The sequence below is a fragment of the Zootermopsis nevadensis genome, unplaced genomic scaffold (assembly GCF_977971745.1).
Source record: "Zootermopsis nevadensis isolate Lab colony 2312 unplaced genomic scaffold, Znev_1.0 Znev_ptg000050l, whole genome shotgun sequence".
Taxonomy (NCBI): Eukaryota; Metazoa; Arthropoda; class Insecta; order Blattodea; family Termopsidae; genus Zootermopsis; species Zootermopsis nevadensis.
This window is the reverse complement of record NW_028259182.1, coordinates 5248120-5268241: the sequence shown is the minus strand read 5'-3', so window position 1 is coordinate 5268241 and position 20122 is coordinate 5248120. Positions and strand designations below refer to the sequence as shown.

General features: G+C 41.3%; 2 protein-coding genes across 9 annotated transcripts in view; both read left to right on the top strand.

Moving 5' to 3' along the window:
- The window catches only part of LOC110833483 (uncharacterized), a 61505-nt gene extending 49176 nt beyond the window's left edge, over positions 1 to 12329 (top strand). For 5 of the 7 annotated variants that reach the window (XM_087360917.1, XM_087360920.1, XM_087360919.1 and 2 more), the window contains exons 3-6: positions 331 to 497; positions 2010 to 2161; positions 7120 to 7713; positions 8500 to 10477. In XM_087360917.1, coding sequence (XP_087217043.1) covers positions 331 to 497; positions 2010 to 2161; positions 7120 to 7713; positions 8500 to 8580 — 994 coding nt within the window. In that variant the 3' untranslated portion in view covers positions 8581 to 10477. Of the gene's footprint in view, positions 1 to 330; positions 498 to 2009; positions 2162 to 7119; positions 7714 to 8499; positions 10478 to 11292; positions 11425 to 12208 lie in introns of those variants that run through there. The other 2 variants (XR_015538715.1, XM_087360918.1) reach the window with 2 other exon arrangements.
- NC2alpha (negative cofactor 2 alpha) lies at positions 12330 to 19862 on the top strand. 2 transcript variants are annotated; one of them, XM_022071648.2, is made up of 5 exons: positions 12330 to 12521; positions 14751 to 14823; positions 16370 to 16463; positions 17046 to 17201; positions 17368 to 19862. In XM_022071648.2, the coding sequence occupies exons 1-5, from the start codon at positions 12480 to 12482 to the stop codon at positions 17717 to 17719; spliced, it is 717 nt and encodes a 238-aa protein (XP_021927340.2). In that variant the 5' UTR covers positions 12330 to 12479; the 3' UTR covers positions 17720 to 19862. The 2 variants fall into 2 exon arrangements, with proteins under 2 accessions (XP_021927340.2, XP_021927339.2); XM_022071647.2 differs by having other exon boundaries at positions 12333 to 12521; positions 17365 to 19862.
- The last annotated feature ends 260 nt before the right edge of the window (positions 19863 to 20122 follow it).

The window sequence follows — 20122 nt, the reverse complement described above, 5'->3', positions numbered from 1 at the left end:
CAGGATCTGATGAGTGTTGATAACGGAGACCGCTGTTCCCCTAACCCCAAGTTTCCCATAAGGCCTTGGCCTTGCTAACCGCGGTCCTTTTCAGGAACGTAATCCCATGACTGTCTTGGACATTGCTGAGCTCTGGAGTCCTGGAGACAACCACGTTCATTTAGAAGTTGGCTGTCTTCTGGGTTTTACCACTGTGTAGTCTGGTCATCCTGATGATGGAGGCAGCAAGGACCTCTGGGTTGTACCAGGCGCTACAACCCAGAAGACAGCAATCTTCAGACTCACCGCCGTGGATGGTGCAACTTTGATTTCCTTGTGATTCTGACGTAGGTGCAACCCGGATGGCGAGCTCGCGTTCCCGCCTTTCAGCAGCCCCTGCGGGTCAGGGTCGACGGCCAGCATGGCGTACCTCAAGTCGGCGCAGTACTCGGTCAACGGCATCGGACTCGCCATGCCGAGCATGGACCCCCTTCACTCGGGGATCGGCTATCCAGCAGGTACCAGAACGCCATTGCTCGTGACCTGACCTCTCCATTAATTCGCCCACTCTCACCTCTTTCTTTGAGCGCCCGACTCCATGCAGAGAATCTTCCGGAGGAACAAATTAACTTCCTGAAAAAGCTGATAGTCGTTCAGTGTACGAAATAGTTCCCTAATCTTAATCCAGATTACTCCAGTCCACATCCTCCCTTAAAACAATTTTAATATTATTGTGTCATCTATGCCTAGGTCTTGCAGGTGGTCTCTTCCGTTCAGGTTTGCACGCTAAAGTTTTGTATGCATTTCTCCTTTCATGTTACTCGCTAGTGCAACCCGGAATAAAGGCGAGGCATGTCGTCCTGGCCTAAGGACTTGTTTTACGTAATTAAGTTGCTTTCTGTTTAGTGTGAGACATCGCCCCTTCCCCCACTCTCAGGAATTTCGTAGTGGACTCCACACGTTCATACGCGGGTTCGCGAGATTAATCCAATCACGCACATTCCCAGCAAACACGATTAAACCTGGGGTAATTTAGAGGCTGGCGTGTCCTCCCCCGTCAAAACATTAGCCTTTAGCACTTTTAACATCACGCGAATTGAATGTTCGGCTGGCAACGTACAGAGAGATTCGTGGATGCTGAAGCTGTGACGAGTTCCCTGTCGGCGGGACATGACGGCCGAAGCCCTCCGAGTGATTGGCACTGGTGCGTGGGCGCACGAAAACAGGGACATCCTGTAGAATCGCTTAATCCGTGATTTAGTGTCCTAAGACATTAACAGTGAGCAAAACACAGGTATCTCTCTCTCTGTCTCTCATCAACTAATAGTCTGAGAGTATATTTTTATATTTTTCGTATTTCGTAGGGTAAGTTGTGAGAATCGGAACGGAAGAGACCACTTTCAACCCCCGGATACAGCGTCCCTCTGTGCACACGAGCCCTGAAACAGAAATTCCCGATGTAATTTCAAAGGGAATTCCCCCGGGAAAGCGCCACCCCGTTTAGACGCCATCCTATCGACATCTGTGGCAAAACAAATGTTCCGTTGAGCATTATAATCAAGTCCGTTACAGCGCCCTGGCATTTTTTTTTCCTAACAGCTGTACAGACAGGTCCATGGAGTATTCAGCTGTACGGACACAGTACATCTGTAATCAAATTAAAAATGTAACGCACAGGGCAAAAATCTAATACATGAAACAACAGACACGAAAAGAATTTAACGTCAGTTACATGAATTGCACGGTGTTACGAGCTGCTAGAATTTTCGAGGCTGTCCAAAGTCACACCGGTACTATACATCAAAGCTTTTATTTGGCCCCTCCCCCCCCCCCCCCGCCGCAAAGAAATTAATGGACTGGACTGAGATCAGGTTACGTCGGTGGCCGTTTCTATGGACTTTTGTGGACAATCCAGTTATCGCCACAGTTCAGGTGACGAGTGTCTATGAATTCGTTTCATGTCCCGCAGATATTTGGTCTATGTTTATCTCCTGGGGCACTGATCTGTAAGGCATGACGTGTGTACGCAGGTAATCCGCGAAAGCAGCGTCGGGAGAGGACGACGTTCACCAGGGCGCAGCTGGACGTCCTGGAGGCCTTGTTCGCCAAGACGCGATACCCGGACATCTTCATGAGGGAGGAGGTGGCCCTCAAAATTAACCTCCCAGAATCCAGGGTCCAGGTGAGCATGGCTGAAGTGGACGGTATAAAACGACGCAGACGCAGTTCGATTCTTAGACGCCCTGAACTCGTCAAGTGTTAGTTAGCCACAGAAACCAATTGCCCAAATATTAGAATTGCAAAGCTCGGAAGAATGTTGGAGTTGGCCTTGTCCTCGCACATTCGGAGGTTTGCTAGAGCTGGCGCTCTCCTGCGGCACATTTTCGAAGATCGTGTGTTCGGATCTCGACTTTGCCGCTGACCACAATTCTTTTTTCTGTACTTAATTACGACATCCTCTTTATATACAATTTCTAATTAATTAAGACGACTGTCTTCTGGGTTGTAGCGCCGTGTAGTCTGGCAGAAGTTTACCAACGTTCGCCCTGATGATGGAGGCAGCAAGGACCTCCGAAACGTCGGTAAAATTCTACCAGACTACACGGCGTTACATCCCAGAAGGCAGGAGCCATCTTCGGACTCACCGCCGTGAAAACCTAACCTAACCTAACCATGAAGGCGAAGGAAAGCATCAGACTGAGCCAACGAGAAGCTCTTCTGTGACGACTGAAAACGTCGGGTGTTTGTGCCACACCGACGTCTGACTGACGTCAGGATGCAAGGAGAAAATTACAGGGGCTTAAAATTATCCGGGTCCTTGTACGTATTCATTAGCTTTCTTGTTCTGGATTGTAAGACTGCTGATACTAGTGTCTTACCTCTCCATTCTTGTGCTGACTTGTTTAGCGACACAGGCGTGTAGGAGACGATATTTTATTGGCAATTTATGTTTCGGCAAAGAGCTCGGAGGCTGAGTGGCTTGCAAGAATTTGTTCTGATCGGTGGCACTCAGAGAAGAGGGATTTTTACGAAATTTGATTTTGTGCGGGGGTTCACTGAAATTTGTTTAAACAAAATTAACGTGCACTTTACATGTGAGGGACACGAGAGTTTCTGCGCGCATCTGGAGCGCGACGCGTTCATCAGAGCAAAAGACGTTTCGAACAAAAACGCGTGTTTCTGCGTCATCCACGCAGTTATCGAGATAATTAAATGAGAGTGACGAATCATCTGAAATGACGGGCGTAGAGCAAACTCCCGAAACGTCGCGCCAGTGGCCATTAACCAACGGAATCGCTGCAACTTCGGGCAGCAGAAGACCTCGAGTCCACCCTCCCGCTTGCCGCTGTAAAGCTTTTAGCTGTTCCGTTGACTACGAAAGGAAAATCATGTAATTTGTCACGTGAATTCATTGTCAAGACGCCATCTGATGTCACGTACGCGTTTGTGTGTGGCTTTTTGCCGTCGTCTTATGCAGTCCATTTGCAACATTCGCGGAGTGGGGGGGGGGGCTCCCGGAGCACAATTCATTTCTTGGCTCATTTCAAAAGTGACGATGTTTAGTTGAAGGACGTTTCGGTGGTTTTTGTGAATCGATGGTTTAAGAATAAGTTACCCTTTAGGTGGGATCGGCCTGTGACTACCGAATTAAAATGTTCGTGAATCTTTTGCTGGTCTCTGGAGATTGTTCTTGGTGGCACAGAAAACCCGTAGCGCTCAAAGTGGAAAGAGAAAACTTGCATGAACAAGAAATCGGCGAAGGAGAATTTCGAAATTCTCACGGCGGCCACTCCGAAATCGGCTGTGGTCTGGGTTGTAGCCCCTTTCGAAGGGTCGTTCTTTACAAACCACGTGATGATCATGGCTCTTGACTTGATAGCGAAAAATCTGTGCACGCACGCCTAAGTAACGCGGTGCTTAAAACCAGAAACACTAGAAAAACTACACGAAAAATGAACCGAAAGCACGTCAGGGCGTTAAGCAGGCAGGTACAAATGGCAGGAGCTTTTGTTCCCAGGTTTTATAAGGCCATTATCTACCGTACAATGAAGTAGTTTTCGCTCGCACCGAAGCCAGGCCGCGCTGTTGTAGTAATAAAGATACCTGCATAAGTTTCGTTCGTGGATTCCGTGACGGTGCATAATCAACTTACTTTACGGTCTGTACGGGCAGGCGGACCCTCGCGGGACCAGAAGCCATTGCATTAGAATTGCTTCCTTGCTCAGACTTTTATGTAGAATAGGACCAAGTTTCTTCTCGTGAAAGAAACTACGGTTAAAAGTACAGCGGAAAGTTTGTAGCCCTGATGGACCGCCCACAGATGCGATGTCCTCTCTTCCTTTCTCAAGTTTCAAGCATTCCTGCACGTTCCTCCCATTACGTGACAATTAGGGCGCCCCCCCACCCCCCGAAGAGGTGACATCCTAATGGAAAGTACAGTCCCTTGTAGTCCAGCAAAGTTTCACAATTTATGTACCAACTGTACCTAACCTAACCTACCACCTCATTCATCCTCACAGGACAGAGCCAGCGAAGAATTCTTTCTCTTTTGATAAAGTTGCCGTCGGATACGTGGCGCATTTCTGGAGAAGCCTCATCAAATTTCAAACACAAAGAAAGTGTTAGCTTCGACTTATGTTCCAATAACTATTGAAATCGATAGAGTCTAATATTTGACTCAAAATTTCGTGTTTGTTTCCGTAACTAGACGCATCCTAAAGGTGAGCCGAGTCAGACATCTGAGACCGGGGTGAGAAGACAGAATTGCACTTAAGAGGTTAATTAAGGGCAGACTAGATCAGGGGCAGTTCTGAAACCTTCCTCTGGAACTTGCCAGAAAGCCACAAATTTCCCTGCTGCTTCGAATGGGCGTGAGTCTTCGTCAGTACCGTTTACGGAATAACACAGATTCGACGTGTTTGAGAATGCGTGGAATTAGGGGGGACAGGAGCTTCTTAATTCGCAATAATCACCAAACAGCTGTTATTGGAAAGAAAATTAAATTGGCGGGGGCATGGCAGAGATACACGCAAAGTTTTGGTAGGGAAGTGTCATTTGAGAGTCGCTTTAAATCGGCGCTTGAAGTAATTAAAATGTTTGCGTGCTTTGTTTTACGCTAACTAAAAGATTCGATTTTTAAAACTTGTCCACAACCGCGGCTAACGTAAGCCTGGGTTTTCGGTTGACCCGTCGGGGCGAGAGGTTTTGAGCGTGACACGATGCGATCCCAGATCCCCTTGCTTCGCGGTCCGTAATGTGATTTTAGTGAGGTGAAGCCTGCCTGTCTCTCTTTCAGTTTGTTCCTGCTGTTGTGCGTCGTAAAATCGATACCTGGCATTCTGCAGGCTTCTCGCCTTCAGCAGACAAGTCGGTAATCAGTGAGGAACGCGGACAAACTACATTCTGAGACCCTGACTTCATGTTTTTGTCGACAACCTGAATATTTATATGCGACACGCATTCAGACCTTCAATTCTTTTGACATTACAAAATCAAACGTTTCATTAATGAAGATGTTTCAACCTAATTCTGTCCAGAGTCGGATTTGCTACGCCGATGTAAAAAGAAATATTGTCTTAAGCCCTTATTTAATTTCTAATCTTCCGTCTAACTTTTGTTCTTGAAAGAGAGTGACTTCATGGCGTCCCCCGACCAAATTAATTAATTCTAGGTACACGTCGTCTCTTGTCCTCTGAACAAGAATTAGGCGCAGAGACGGAGAGACATCGCGATGTTCATTCGTCCTAAGTAGAGTGGGAGGTCTCCACCGACTGTGGTTTGCCCTTCAAAACACGATTTACGAACGATCCTTCTGCTTCCACAATCGGCGGGAATTATGTGACCGAGATTATTTGTTTCCTGTGTCTGGAAATGTCGTGAGGTGACGTCATTACAGATAATCTTCAGTCGTCTAAAACATGGCCTTAATGTGGTAATTTCTATGTGACGTCTCAAAACGTTCATGCAAAACTTTAACCCTTTAAGATCCAGTGGTAACTATATGTACCACCTGCTTCACAGAGTTAATAACTCTGAGTTTTGTATATATTGGTTTCGGATTGTTCTCAGTGTAAAAAGGGGTTATTTCCTTAAACAGCGTTAACCAGTCGATCCTTGTAATGGTGAAGTGTAGTGTTTTCTTCGCGGTACGGACTGAATTCTTAAATACGTAATATTCAGACGAGCTTCGGCTTCAAAACTTTAAAGCGTCTTTCCAGGCTCGTCAGGTCTGGATGTAAGGGCCGCACAATGAACTATCTGAAGTTCCTAAGAGCGTCGTACGACATCTCGGGGCCTGCGATCAGTGACTGTCCTTGTGCTTACACGACGCAAACTTAATTTAACAAAAAATATCCCCATGGCACCAAAAGTTAAACTTTGAGATACGTTAAAGTGTGTTGATACATTATAATCACTCTTTTTAACTTTGTAGGGCTACTAGTTGTTACAGGTCACAATGTCATTTCAACGAAAGAGGTTAGGTTACCGGCCACCGTGTTGCAGATAAAACAAATATGCAGAATTTATTGCGAACATTTATCTCGAGAGGTCGAAAAAAAATGTATCGACAGGAAACCATTAGCCTGCCAGTTATGTTACTTGTATTAATATTATGCACTGTTTCAGCATTTGGTTCACAGATCGATCAGGTTGGCTGCGATTGTTGGGGCAGTCAGAATACGTGGACTTACATAAAACTTGATATCATTTACATGCGGAAAGTATACACGAATTCAGTATGGTACGTTCTAACATGAACGCCATCTGGGGAGTGACGTATTAATGATGATATTTGTTTGTACATCGTGCGTGCATGCCTGTACCATCTGGTGAGAGAAATAGAAACGAAGTGTGTTTGAATTTCCCACTGGCGGATGAATACCGGAAGTCTGTTGTAGAGTAAATCTGGTACATTTTTTAATGACGTGACGAATTGTGTCAGTAACCGGACTACGTTGCCTACCCTTCGTTTTGGCTCACCTGTTTCGCGGCCCCACTCATCCAGAGATTCTGGAATCTTTGGTTTTCTCTTGTGCTTGTTCGTGCTTTATGGCTTGCTGCAGAGCAAGATGACGAACGTCCCCTCGTTTTGCAATCACCGCTACTCAGATTACAGGAAGTGTGCTGTCGCGTTTGCAGGTATGGTTCAAGAACCGACGCGCCAAATGTCGCCAGCAGCAGAAGCAGCATCAGCAACAGCAGCAGCAGCAGCAGAACGGCGGCGAGAAGACTGCCAGTGGGGGGCGGGCTTCCGGTTCTTCGGGCAGCAAGAGCAAGTCCTCGGGGGCGGTGGCCGTCTGCAAGTCCCCGCCGCCGACCAGCAACAACAACACGAATCCCAGCTCGACCACGAGCTCGCCGCCGTCGTCTGTCGTGCCGCCCCCACACCACCGGGACTCCCCGGGCGGCGGCTACATCAAGCCGGTGGTCACCACCAACCTCTACAGCACGGGCAACGCTTCCATCTGGAGCCCCGCCTCTATCGACAGCTGTCTGGACCCGCATCATCGAAGCGGGTACGCGGGCCTCGGTGTGGGCGTGGCCTCTGGGACGGCGGTGGGTGCGGGAGGCGGTGGCGGCGGCGGAGGAGCGACGACGGGGACGACGCAAGGTTCAGTGCCGTCGTCGAACTGTTACCCGCCGCCCCACCAGAACTACGGCGCCTATTACACCAACATGGACTACCTGAGCCCCGCAGCCACTGCCATGTCGCACTCGCAACTCAACGTTCCGGTAAGGACGGGGACCCCGGTAGCCGTCATCAAACTACGTGCATCAAGGTCACGGAAGGACTTGGTCGCTGTGCTGGAAGTTACCAGCGCAGCGTTGCCAGCTTCTGCTCGCCGCCACATCTGGGCTGAGTTCCTTCGCCTGGTCTTCGATATTCGAGTTGCAACGTTGTACGATTTTACTGTGACCTTGAAGCATGCAGTTTGGTGGCGGCTGTCGGAGTTACAGTCCTGCAAACATTTAGTTCTCCCTCTTATCAGTGCTGGCTGCCTCAAAACAGGATTGGCTGAGGACCAGTTGTTGCCATTTGTACGTTATACTTTTTACCAATATACCCCAACTCCTTCTGTTTTGGAACACACCCAATTACGAGAATATCCTGAATGTAGTTAGAAACTTGTTTACAAAAAACACGTGTGTTGTGTCGAGTACCTTGAATAAAATACAACGGAAATGAACGATAATATTAGAACAGGACATAATGGTATTCCCATTTCGTCCATCTTGTATCCAGGCAGTACCAACATTCCTTATTTGATGCAACTCAACATCAGTTGTTGATATAATGCTATTAAACAGGGCGTGGCATGTGGCACACACAGGTGGAACAATAGTATTGAAATGGGTCACCCTTGATTATTTTGATTAAATCTTAATTGCCTGATTAGATAAATGTTTGTCATAGTGCGGTACCAATTCGGGCACTCCACGAATTTGCTGTGGCGATCGCTGTGTGGCATTTTCAGATGTCTTGTGTTTCCTTACACAGATTATTTTGTCCCTTTTCAGGAAACAAGTTTGGATACAACTTGGGCAAAGAGCAGAGAAGAGTCTTGGTTCTATAATTCATCTGGATGGGATCGGAAGTGAATAAGTGAACCGATCTTTGCTTCAAAGCTGCAGAAATGCCAAGGTACAAATTATCTGCTTTTCTCTTCTCGTGATGATCATTCTACACAACGTTGCTGCATATCAACAATCGACTGAAACTTGCACTCACGACAGTGGGCTTACAACAGAAACTAATTAATTACACACGTATTATCTGAAGTTTACAGCAATTAACATTACTAAAATCTTCTCAGCCTATCAGTCATGTCAGTTGGTTAGAAATTACAGGTGTTTTGGGAGCCATCTCTGTCGCCATCACGGACCTTATGAAGGGGACAGAGATGGTCCTTGAACTGTCAGTGATTTTTAAGCAAGTGACATGTCTGATCACCTCAAAAGATTTTGTTACTTTATATAAAATATAATTATATATTAACTTCATAATCGTTAACTCAGGCCAAAGAAGGGGGGGAGGGGGAAGCAGCGTTGTCTTTACAGTTCCTAGACTTGCAGCCATCATTTTGAAAGAAGTCACATTGCCACCAAATATTTAAAGAAAATGGATTCAGTAATATTAAACACTATTTAATTTAATGTGACTGTATGTAGTCGATGCCAACAATTTTCTAATTCTTCAAGATTAAGAAATCAGATGAACTGCAACATACAAAGAGCGCCCTCACAGCCCAGTGAGTAATGATTTCATTCCTGGCTGTGGTATTACAATTCTTTTTATTTTTGTACTAATAACCAATATCCACTCAATTTTTGTTCTGTGGTTGCCAGCAAGGGAAAAGTTGGAGCTTCAAACTGACCATCACCACACCCTCACGCCCCTCACATCTCCACTAAAGAACGGGACACTTTTATATGATCAAAAGTAAACCTGCACATATCAACAACTTCTCAGCAGAGCTTGTATTTCGCGCCCTAACTCTTTTCTGCGTGTTGGCCTCTTCACCCTAGCTGAAAAGTTTATTTTCAAGAACTTACTTCATCTCGGTATTAAAAAATACACAGCGACAGTTTCTTTTGTGAGCCCACAAATTTGAAAAATAAACATCACGGTTGTTGGCGACTTCAAAAGTGCTGGACAGCCTGTTTAGGGACAGATGGAGCCTCATGACGTCTTACAGCCTTATTCACAATACAGCATTCGGTAGTTGTGCCAAACATGTTAACTTTGAAGACGGTGGTGTTTCGTGCAAAGGTGAACGAAGGTGTGAGGACACGTTTTGAAAGGAGGATTGTCCTGCTTCAATTAGTGGTACGGGATGAATCTATAAATTTGTTTGAATATCAAATATTATTTTAATTATTTGTTGTTAATGTTTTATCTAGTTGTGCCCAGTTTATAAAATGAAAATTTGGTACTGATATAAATGTGTATAAAGTATCAGAATGGATATGAATGAAGACAATTAAGATAAGTTACGTATAAATCGGTATGTGTACGTATAGAGGGTAACCAAACTACATATAGAAAAATCAAATAAGGACACGCTGTATCATTCAGTAATTATGCCAAACAAGTGTGTTTTATGTCATAATACCTCAGACTGCCCAATTATTAAATATGTAGGTAATTACATGATTTTATTATGTAAATCTTATAATATAGGCCTATTATTACACAAAATATCAAGATTAAGCCAGGTAGGTAAATGTTCTGTGATTCAACTGAAACAGTTGACTTTTTACATCGATTTTAAGTGTGTATAATGCCCATGAGTGAAATCTAATCCACGAAGTTAAAAATGGTAATCAGGTTAGACTGTTTATGTGTCTCCAGAATTATTTGCATTTTTGCTCAGTAAAACAATGAATCTTCTGTTTCTGTCCTACATCGTGTAAGTACAGTGTAACCAAATGTAATATATGAACTGTAATGTAAAATAATAATAATAATAATTTGTCAGCAGATTCAGTCATGGAAGATCCTGTTCTTATTTTACAGCAAGCTTTTACGTTGTAAGTATACCGCTTTTAAGGACATTTGCAATGCCGGCAAATTCAGTCTCCCCTGCCCTTGTTCTTAATATGGAATGACTGGAAAATTATTGAAACTGTGGTAATGAGCTTTCAGTGCTTTATCAGAGTCAAGTAAGGAGGCACTCTTAAAATAACTGAGCATATGTGAGCAACTAAGGCTGCTGTCACCTGCATGAAACAATGTCAAGAGTCCTGCCAGAGAGATACAGCATGAAAATTCAAAGCACTTAAAAAGCTGTGCATTAAAATGTGAAAAGAAATATGCCAGGTTCTGCAGGCGGTTGACCCTGGAAAAACTACAAAAAAGCTTCAGCCATCTTGACCATTATTCCAGTTGAGATCTGAAAAGGATACCTGTTGAATATGAATAAGTGCTAACCACTGGACAAAGACATTTGGCTAAGTAAGAGAATGCTGGCCAAAAGACTTTATAGGTAGCTTTCACCTTCAGCGTCATATTGTGACGCAACTGGTGATTGCACGGATTTAATTAACATTTTTCTAGTTGATTATTTCCTTGGTTGATGTTTTTCACTTCACAGATCAGTCTGGATTATTTTGATATAAATGTTTTCCTCTACATTGTAATGCTGTATTCCAGTCTCCTGACAGTGGTTGGTAATGGACCACTCCTGCCATTAGCACACATGTGCAGAGCACTTTACAGACAGCGAGTGCCACCTCCACCTGACTAACCCTTGCACTGCGACCATTTCAGACCTTTTGTTGTTTATCCCTGTTTACTCTATCCACTTGCAGCCATATGCCACCTATGACATACATTAGCCTGCTAAGGAGGGTCTGATAGTTGTCTTCTCAGCTTCCTCAAGTTGGCTGATAGTCAGCTCCCAGTGGTGGTACGCGGGAACTGCTAGCCAGTTTATGGACCCTGTAAGTTCAATCTGACATTTCTGGACAGTTATACATTTAAGTGACGGGTTTTACAGTAACACTGCAATAAAATATGAACATCTCAGAGTGAAACAAATTTCCTGCATTCAATAGCAAGTATGTCGTTACAGCAAAAATATTTACTGGTGGCAAGTTAGGAGAAGAGGTTCAGTGCTTTAAATGTTAATTAATTGGGTTTCTGTATAATAAAGTTGGATGAGTAGCTGTGACACAGAAGCTGAACTGTGTGTTTCAACTTTCCTGTTTGATTGTAAAATGTACACTTTTAGGAAATTGTTAGTTAGCAATAATTTTTAAATGACCATGATTTACCAGCAACTTTCATTACGACTCAAGCAGATGGACCTAGTTTCGGCTATGGTCTGGATGATCGCGGTTTTGATTCTCAATAAAGGATGTGATTTATTCAAATCGCCTCTTATTTATCAGGGCAGTATTTCTAACCTATGTACGATGTGCTCAGATTTTTTTAAACAAATGTCTACAATTTTTAAAGTTTTTAAGTTGTTGCCCATTATTCGTACTTTTAATCAGTGAACACAGTAATTGTTACACAGCTGAAATTTTCTGCATGTTGTAATCCTTTCGAAGAAATGGGCCACAGCACATGAGGGAAAATGTTAACTTTTTGCCGTGGTTGATTACAATGTTTCCTCACTTGATAAGCAAGAGATAAGTTTCCTTTCGTTTTATAATTATTGTCTGAGTGCCTTTTGCTTTCAATTAGTGATGTTTTCTGACAAATGTTTCTCCGAAATTACAGCAGTCGAGTCAGTGCAAGAACGTGAGTATGACAACGAATGTGCTGCGCCCTGATGTCATCTGCCTGCTGTAAAATAAGTTCGATGGAAAAGCATAATGTTGCCCTCAATGTGTCCTACAGTTCATCCAACCATGCGCGGTTCGATTTCTCGTTCAATAGTCTGTCTACTCAGTGTTGAGTTTTGTATTTGTATTGTATTTTCTGGATATATTTGATTTATCTCAAAAATAATTTTGTTTTTTTCCTTGTGAAAAGCTGTGCAATTAAAATAATGCCAAGTAAAAAGACGAAGTATAATGCTCGTTTTCCAGCGGTAAGTCTTGTTACATGTAAGAGATATGTTAACCATTCAGAACGTTTTATTTGCGTTTAATTTAATTTAGAAACATATTAGATTTTAGTGCAGTTTTGAGACTGACGGAATATGCATAATTATCTGCATTCTAACGTTTGTTGTTAGTTTGGAAAAATTAATTATAAACTGATAATTTTTATGTCAGTATAGGTTAGGATGAGCAGTACAACCAGCAGATGTCAAGAGATTTTGTTTTCTTTCGTATTGTTTGATTGTTATTTAATATTGAAAAGTATTGCAATACAGAAAATTACATATCTTACTTATTTTCGCAAAACCTTAAAAGTTTATGAACTTTAATAGTCCTTTTATAAAACGGTTAGTACTGTTTTGGAGTAGTTGTTTTTTGGTAGTGACAGTGGAGTGGGGACTGCAGGAATTAATCATAACATAAAGATGACGGATCCAATTAAAATATGGCTGAATAGAGGTATTTGAGAGAGACAGTAACAAATTAATTTTTTTATGAAGAAGTTAAGAGTAAATTAAATTTAGAGAATGCGGTTCAGTCTTTAATGTCTACTCTGTAAAGCATAAAATTAAAATATACAAAGCTATACTGTTTCCTGTAGTTTGGCATAGGCATGAAACTGGATCTCTCACATTAAGTGAAGGACACAGTTGAAACTGTGAGATTTGAGGTTCTCATGGCAGTGAAGATGTTGATGGTGGCTCAAGACATTTTCTGCCTTCTATATAATCTGAAAGTTCATTATCATGTGAACAAGAGCTGCCACCAGTCCCTATTCTAAGGAAGATGAATCTATTCCACATCCTCTCACCTGATTTCTCGAAGATATGTTTTACTTGACATTACGGGTAAGATGAGAGGCAATCTAAACCGAGTCGTGTAAGTGTTTGCAGGATGGATAGTAACATTTCCTTCCTGTGTTTCCAAAGGAGTGGGAGGAAAGGAGAATTTGTTTTGACTACCAATCATCTTAGCTGTGATAAGGTATTTTTCTATTCTTCCGTCTATACCTGTTTCCCCCCTTCAAGTTTCCTGACCAAAATTGTGCATGCATTTTCTTGTCTCTTTCACGCATACTGCTTGCTTCACCCATCCAGTCCTTGATTTGATGACTTTCATAATATTTGATAAAGAGTAAAAATTGTAAAGTTCAAGCAGTTTTCTGCACCACCCTGTCACTTCATCTCCTTTAAGTTCAAATATTCTGCAAGCACCCTGTCAGCATATACCATCAATCTGAAGATGGCTGTCTCTACTGACCTTTTTCAGAGGTTCTTGCTGCCTTATAGCCCTGATTATGGAGGCAACCCACATTTAAAAAATGTCAGTAAGCTTCTGCCAGACTACATGGTGGAACAACTCAGAAGACAGCCATTTTTGTACTTGCCACCATGAGAACCTGAAATCTCATTCTCAGTCTGTGTGCAAAGTACCAGGTTTTGCATCCATATAAGCCTAAAGGAAAAAAGCAGTTTTGTGAATTTTGAACTTCTGGTCATTCCATGTCAAATCAACTTAAAAATGCGGTTTTCATCCCGACTTCTTTGGGTTCAATGGAATTTGGTGAACTTTTGCTGTACTCTGTGCATAGTCAATGAAGTTGACTTTTGAAATAATTGCTAAAACTGCACACTCTTAATTAAAAAGAAATGTATGTTTCATGCAACATTTAATGACTTGGCAGTGCTCCAGATTTAAAGCTGCTGAGTATCAGGGGTCATCACTTTCAACATGCGGCACTGCCTATTGCTCTACTCAGGTACAGAAGTTGGTATGGAATCATAACTGAAATTTTTCAATGTTGTAATTCTTTCAAAGAAATGGGACGTAGCACACATCTTCATTTGCCTCATATTCATTCAGAGACGTGTTCTTTTAAGATGTTAAGGGAGCTGCAGTTTTGTATTTTATGTCATCTTCATTGATCAGAACAAGTTCTCCTTTCCCCATCCTTTATTTACCTTTTCCTTGTATGTCCTGTTCATCTCGACTGCTCGTAATCATCGGACGTGTTGCGCAGCACATGTGTAAGAAACAGAGAAAACAACACAAAGAAAGATTGTCTTTTAGTTCTATCATTGTAATCAGGTAGGAATAGTTTTGCCTTTTCTAATGTTAGCTTTGTTATTCTGTCATGTTTATACCTTCTTAAATTCTAAAATTTAAATGAGGTTAGTTAAAATGTGAAATTGAAATGAATGATTTCTCTTTCACAGGGTCGAATAAAGAAGATCATGCAAACGGATGAAGAGGTGGGGAAAGTTGCTCAGGCCGTACCTGTTATCATTTATATCCTTTCAGTACAGTTTTATAAAACTAATTTAATATTTTGTCAATGCCATTATGGGATGTCCTATGTAACTTTTTTTGCAATTTTGAGGTTTAGTTACTGATGAAATCTGCCTTCCTATCTTTTCCTGTACATAATATTTCCCATAGCTGTGAAACAGTAATGAGTTAGATAGTGACTGATCTTGAATAATTATAAGTTTATAGTTTAGTTTTTCATTATCATCACCACTACCACATTAATCACCACCTTTATTTAGGTAATGCAAAGGGTATTGGATGTAGTTACGTAAAGTCTGTCTGTAAAGCACAGTGCAGCGGTTTGGTCTTGGCGTCCTACAGTGTTTGTACCTGCTGTTGACTTCCATTGGGATGGTGTAACTGTGAGTGATGCTTCTTAGTGTTGGGTGCCAGGATAATTTGGTTAGTGGGTAAGTAGGCTGTGGATGGATAAATAAAGGCGTTGGATTAATGCATGAGATGTTTCGTCTTGAGGTTAATGTGGGAAGCATTTTAGTCACTGGCTGGATTCCAGACTGGCATTGAGCTGGCATTTGTAGGTTGATGCAATGTTGAGTTTTTTCATGAATTATAGCACGGGTAATCACTGAATCTGTTATGTAATTTATTCACCATTCAGGTAAATAGCATTAGAACACATACATTATGAAGTCCAGGACACTGAATGTAATCTTAATGAATGATTAAATACTGTTGATATGTGCACTTGGTGATACATATTATGCAGTCACTCGCGAATGGCACAATACTGGCGCTTGATTACAGAATGTTAGGTCACTGGATTTGTGTGTGCAATCTTGATTTAAGGCACTGCAAACTTGAACTTGGATTGTGTTGTAGAACTACCCTTACCTTTAATGGGAAAAATTGTATCATATATGTATAATGAAAATAGAATTAGAATAGTTAAACTAATAAACCTTCTTGACATGAATGAGTGCATAATTTCAGTCAAGTTTTCTGCATTTGGATGTATTCATGAAGATATTTCATAGTTGTGTATTTACATCTGTAGAGCCTTTTCTTCCAAGGTTAAATCATGTAACCTGCACAGAATTTTGTGTTCTAATTGCTTCATTAATATTTTGCATATGCCAATGGCATTTTATCCAGCTTCATAAAAAATGTAACATCTTAGTCATTTCCTTTTTATGTACAAAGTATCGTGTTGCTTGGACATTTTTGATAAAAATAAAACATACAGTTCTGGCAAAATCTTTTAATCTTACATTGCTGTTGTACTGACTTCTAGTCCTACAAGTATTTTTTGTGTTATATTTAGGTAATGCAGTTTAGCTTGTGGGTTAGTGTGTTGGGCTCATGCACACCCAGTCATACAATACATCATAGTCACATCAGAATTTTTTATTGCTTGAAATTTTACTGGTTGGATATGTGTTAGTTTATTTATTTCATCCGAGTACTACAATTCAAGATCTATATACTGCAATTTGAAGAGGCGTTGTGCTAGTGTTTACGTATGATTGAAATGTGTATGAAGGATGTAATCCTTAACTATGTGAACCCAGAACACTGGAGCTGTTTGTTGAATCATTGCTTAAAAAAGCAATGGAAATAACAAGCACCAAAAATGCAAAAACTTTAAGCCCGTCACACATGTAAGTGTGTCCTGAATTAATCATGATTAGTGTTTTGCTAACATTACAGTAATGTTCCATAGTCAGTACTTTGTTGATTGGAAACTGACAGGTTTCTCTTATGTTATTGATTATGGGTTAACGGAAGTTGCCATGCTTCGTAAAATTACCCAACACCTTCAGAGCCTTGTCGCGTTGTGTTTGAAATTAAACGGAATTCTGTATGAGATCTGAGGTTTTCTTTGAAGGTTAAAGCTTAGACTATGATCTTCATGCTTCTTCAATTAGCATAGTTACTGTATAAACATTGTTAATATGCTTGCCCCCTTGTCTGAGTGTTTTCACTAACCAGTGCTTTGTCCAGAAAAACATGTCCAACATCTCCATCAGAACACACTTTGAGATGTTCTTTTTATCTTCTGTCACTAGATGGTGCAGTTCCTTGTTGATTGATTGCCATTCATTTCTTTACCATATAATACTTCAAAGCATTAATGTACTGGTCTTAGAGGTAAGGCACCAGCAGAGAACCTGCGAGTGTTAACATTTCCAATAAGTAAGTGAAGAGGGGGTCAGCCCTTGAATTGTCTGTCTTTCATTTAGGAAACAGTGCATACTTTCTGAGAGTCGCTTTGACTTTCTCAAAGACTTAGTGATAATGCTACCTGATGTGACAACCTGTGATTTGGAAGATGGGGCAGGACAGACCAGCATCAGTGTTCAGCCATCCAACAGTGTTGGAAAATCTGATACTGCAAGGTGAGAGAAACATCTTATATAATTACTGAAAGTATGAGTTTAGCAATGCATTGATTTGCATTTTGTGGTGATAACAAGTTTAAGTCAGGATATACTTTGATTTCACAATCACCTAAAGTCTTTCATCTAACATGTACTCCAGACATGGTTTTCTGTCTAACAGCAGTGCTATTCAGTGGAAGCAGGAAGGTGTTAGTGTTCCAAGCAGCAGAGAGGACATCGGACCCGTATCTCCGTCCTTGCAAGCGGCTGCTGTTTCAAGCAATAAAATTAACCTAAACTTTTATAAAGAAACTGAGGAAGCCAGTATGAGCGTTACTGAGAGTTTTTGCCAACAACCTGCTGCTGTTGCTGTGACGCCTCCTCGGAGTTCATTTATACATCCCAGTGCTACAGACATTCGGGACACCGATGACAGTGGAAGTGAGAATGAAGAGCGATACCGGAGACCAGTCATAGTTCCGCGGTATGTTCAGCCCAAGGCAAGTGCGACGGTAGATGAGGATTATGACACTTAAAATTGCTTCTAAAAGTCATGTGGTTTGAATTTTGCACCAACAGCTGACATTTTGCAAATACAATTATGTGTCGTAGTTCCATATTGAGATGTTTTAAAATGCAGTTCAGACGAAAATATTTCGTTTCATTATTAATTTTTGTTTTATGAGAGAATTAATTGATCGTGACTTAAGAAATTAATACTGTGGAATCACATACATTTCTGCTCTTCTTTATTAGCATTATGCACATAATATTGAAGCATGAAACATTCAAAACACATGAAGACATTACAATGAAAGTGAAACTAGTTAATAGTTGCGTATAAAGTGGTGAGTACAAATTTTTATATTATGATATATACGTAGCTGGTTTTGCCACCTTGGGATTAAATGTTTGATGCCAGCAGGTGAGTAGAATCCTGCTGCTGTGAACAGAGTAGCTCGTAAGCTACTGGCCAGTGTTACGAGAACTTTACGATGATTCAAGGAAAACATGACAGAGCTTGTCCTATTTTAACTGGATATCAGAATTACACAGAATTGTATTTCTCTTAATTTTCTGCACCCTTTCTTTTCATTATAAATTTTCACCTTTTGTGATCCACTTTCAAATAAAGGAGAGAAAAACTGTGTTTCATTTGATGGTTCTGTATTTGACTCTGTAGTTAACTGCAAACAAAATATTGACAAGGAAATTTATTATGAGATGTAAGCAGTGCTTTTTTTGTGATAAGTGCAGTTCTGGCTGGTTTTCCTCAAAATACAAAGAATATGAGCTGGTGTAGCTCATCCAGTATAACGTCTGATTATGGACTGGATGACGGGTTTGATCCGCAATGGGGGCAAAGGATTTTTTATCTAGCCTCTGCGTCCAGGCTGACTCTGGGGCCCACTCAGCCTCCCATCCCAAGGTGTTGTTTCTTCAGGGGTAAAGCGTGGCCGAGGCATGACACCGACCATTTACCCCAATTTAGTGCATAGGTCAGGAAGGAGTAGGAGTTACACCTCCTCTCCCTCACCTGTCTCCATAGCATGTAGCAGGATAACTTTACTTCACAAAGAAGAATCAAAATGTGTTAAAATTGGACATAACTCAAAGTACTTATGTATCTACAAAGTAGCACTGTATTCAAGCATAAATGTTACAGTCACCATCTTCCTGTAGTCCCTGTGATTAGAGAGGCAGATGATGACAACTGAAGATGACTGTGTATGAATGGAAACATACTCTTTGAGCAGTGGTTCCTGGTCTTGTTGCAGTCCTATGTTCCAAATTTCACTAGCATTTGTTCTGAGAAATGTGATTAGTTCTGCTGCTTTTAAGTGATCGCAAAATAAAAATGTTTCCAGTAAATAATATGTGGAAGTTCATGTATGTTCACATACCATTTTATTTGTTCATGAGAGGATTGCTCGTGTCTCTTCATGCAACTTTGAGAAAATAACCCAGCTATAACCTGCCTTTTCTGCATTCAGCCTTCACATCTGCAAAGTACAGCAAACAGGTCGATATCGTGCTAACATGTATGATTTGAGGTTTTCATGGCAGAGAGTCTGAAGACGGCTGTCTTCTTGGTTGTGGTGCCATGTAGTGTGGTCAAAGTTTATAAATATTTTAGAGGTCCTTGTTTCCATCATCAGCCTGATGATGGAGGCAGCAAGGACCTCTGAAATGTCAGTAAATTTCTGCCATATTAAAGGTACAACATCCCAAGAGGCAGTCTTCTTCATGTCAGAATTTTATTTGGGAGCTAATGCTGGTCAGGTCACCACCATTGGCTGTCTACCTTTCTTTCTTTCTATTTTATTTGTAGTCCTAACAGTAATATGGAAATGGAACAGCTACTTCCTTCTTTATTCCACCATACCACATAATCTGCAGTTGATACAGCATTGTTGTAACCCATGAATCATAAACCACAAAGTGCAGATTGGAAAACCTGGGTCTAGAATAATTTATAAGGCACAGATTCTTATAGTGAAGAAGACAAGGTGAGCGTCTTCTGTGACCATGGCGAGATGTATTTTGAAGTTGCATTGATAAGCACCAAGTACAAATACCTGAAGGAACATTAACGTACTGTCCATATTTGTGTAATGTGCAACATTAGATTTAATCTTAATTGTTTAAAATTTGGGAATAAAAATGTAATGAAAATTATTCTTTCAAATTTGCTTCTTTGTGTTGGAAAGTACTGGTTGTTTAGACTTCCACATTTAAACCTCAGAATTTTACTCTTATTTCTTGTTACTGGCATGACATTGTAAATAACTAATTATTTTTTTCATGTGCTGGAGTCTGGTTTCCCCGACAGATGTCATCTTCAGTTTCCTCATTCTCTGAGCATATGAAAAGCTGATTTCACAGTTGTGATAAATGTTCCATTTTGCTTTGTAATTAAATTCAGTTGGGAAACAAAT

What these genes read in the sequence shown, in the direction of transcription:
- NC2alpha (XM_022071647.2), top strand. Translation starts at nt 12,480, where the DNA reads ATGCCAAGTAAAAAGACGAAGTATAATGCTCGTTTTCCAGCG. An exon ending in ATAATGCTCGTTTTCCAGCG is followed by an intron (nt 12,522 to 14,750) that starts GTAAGTCTTGTT and finishes TCTCTTTCACAG; the next exon opens with GGTCGAATAAAGAAGATCAT. An exon ending in GGCCGTACCTGTTATCATTT is followed by an intron (nt 14,824 to 16,369) that starts ATATCCTTTCAG and finishes AACTATGTGAAC; the next exon opens with CCAGAACACTGGAGCTGTTT.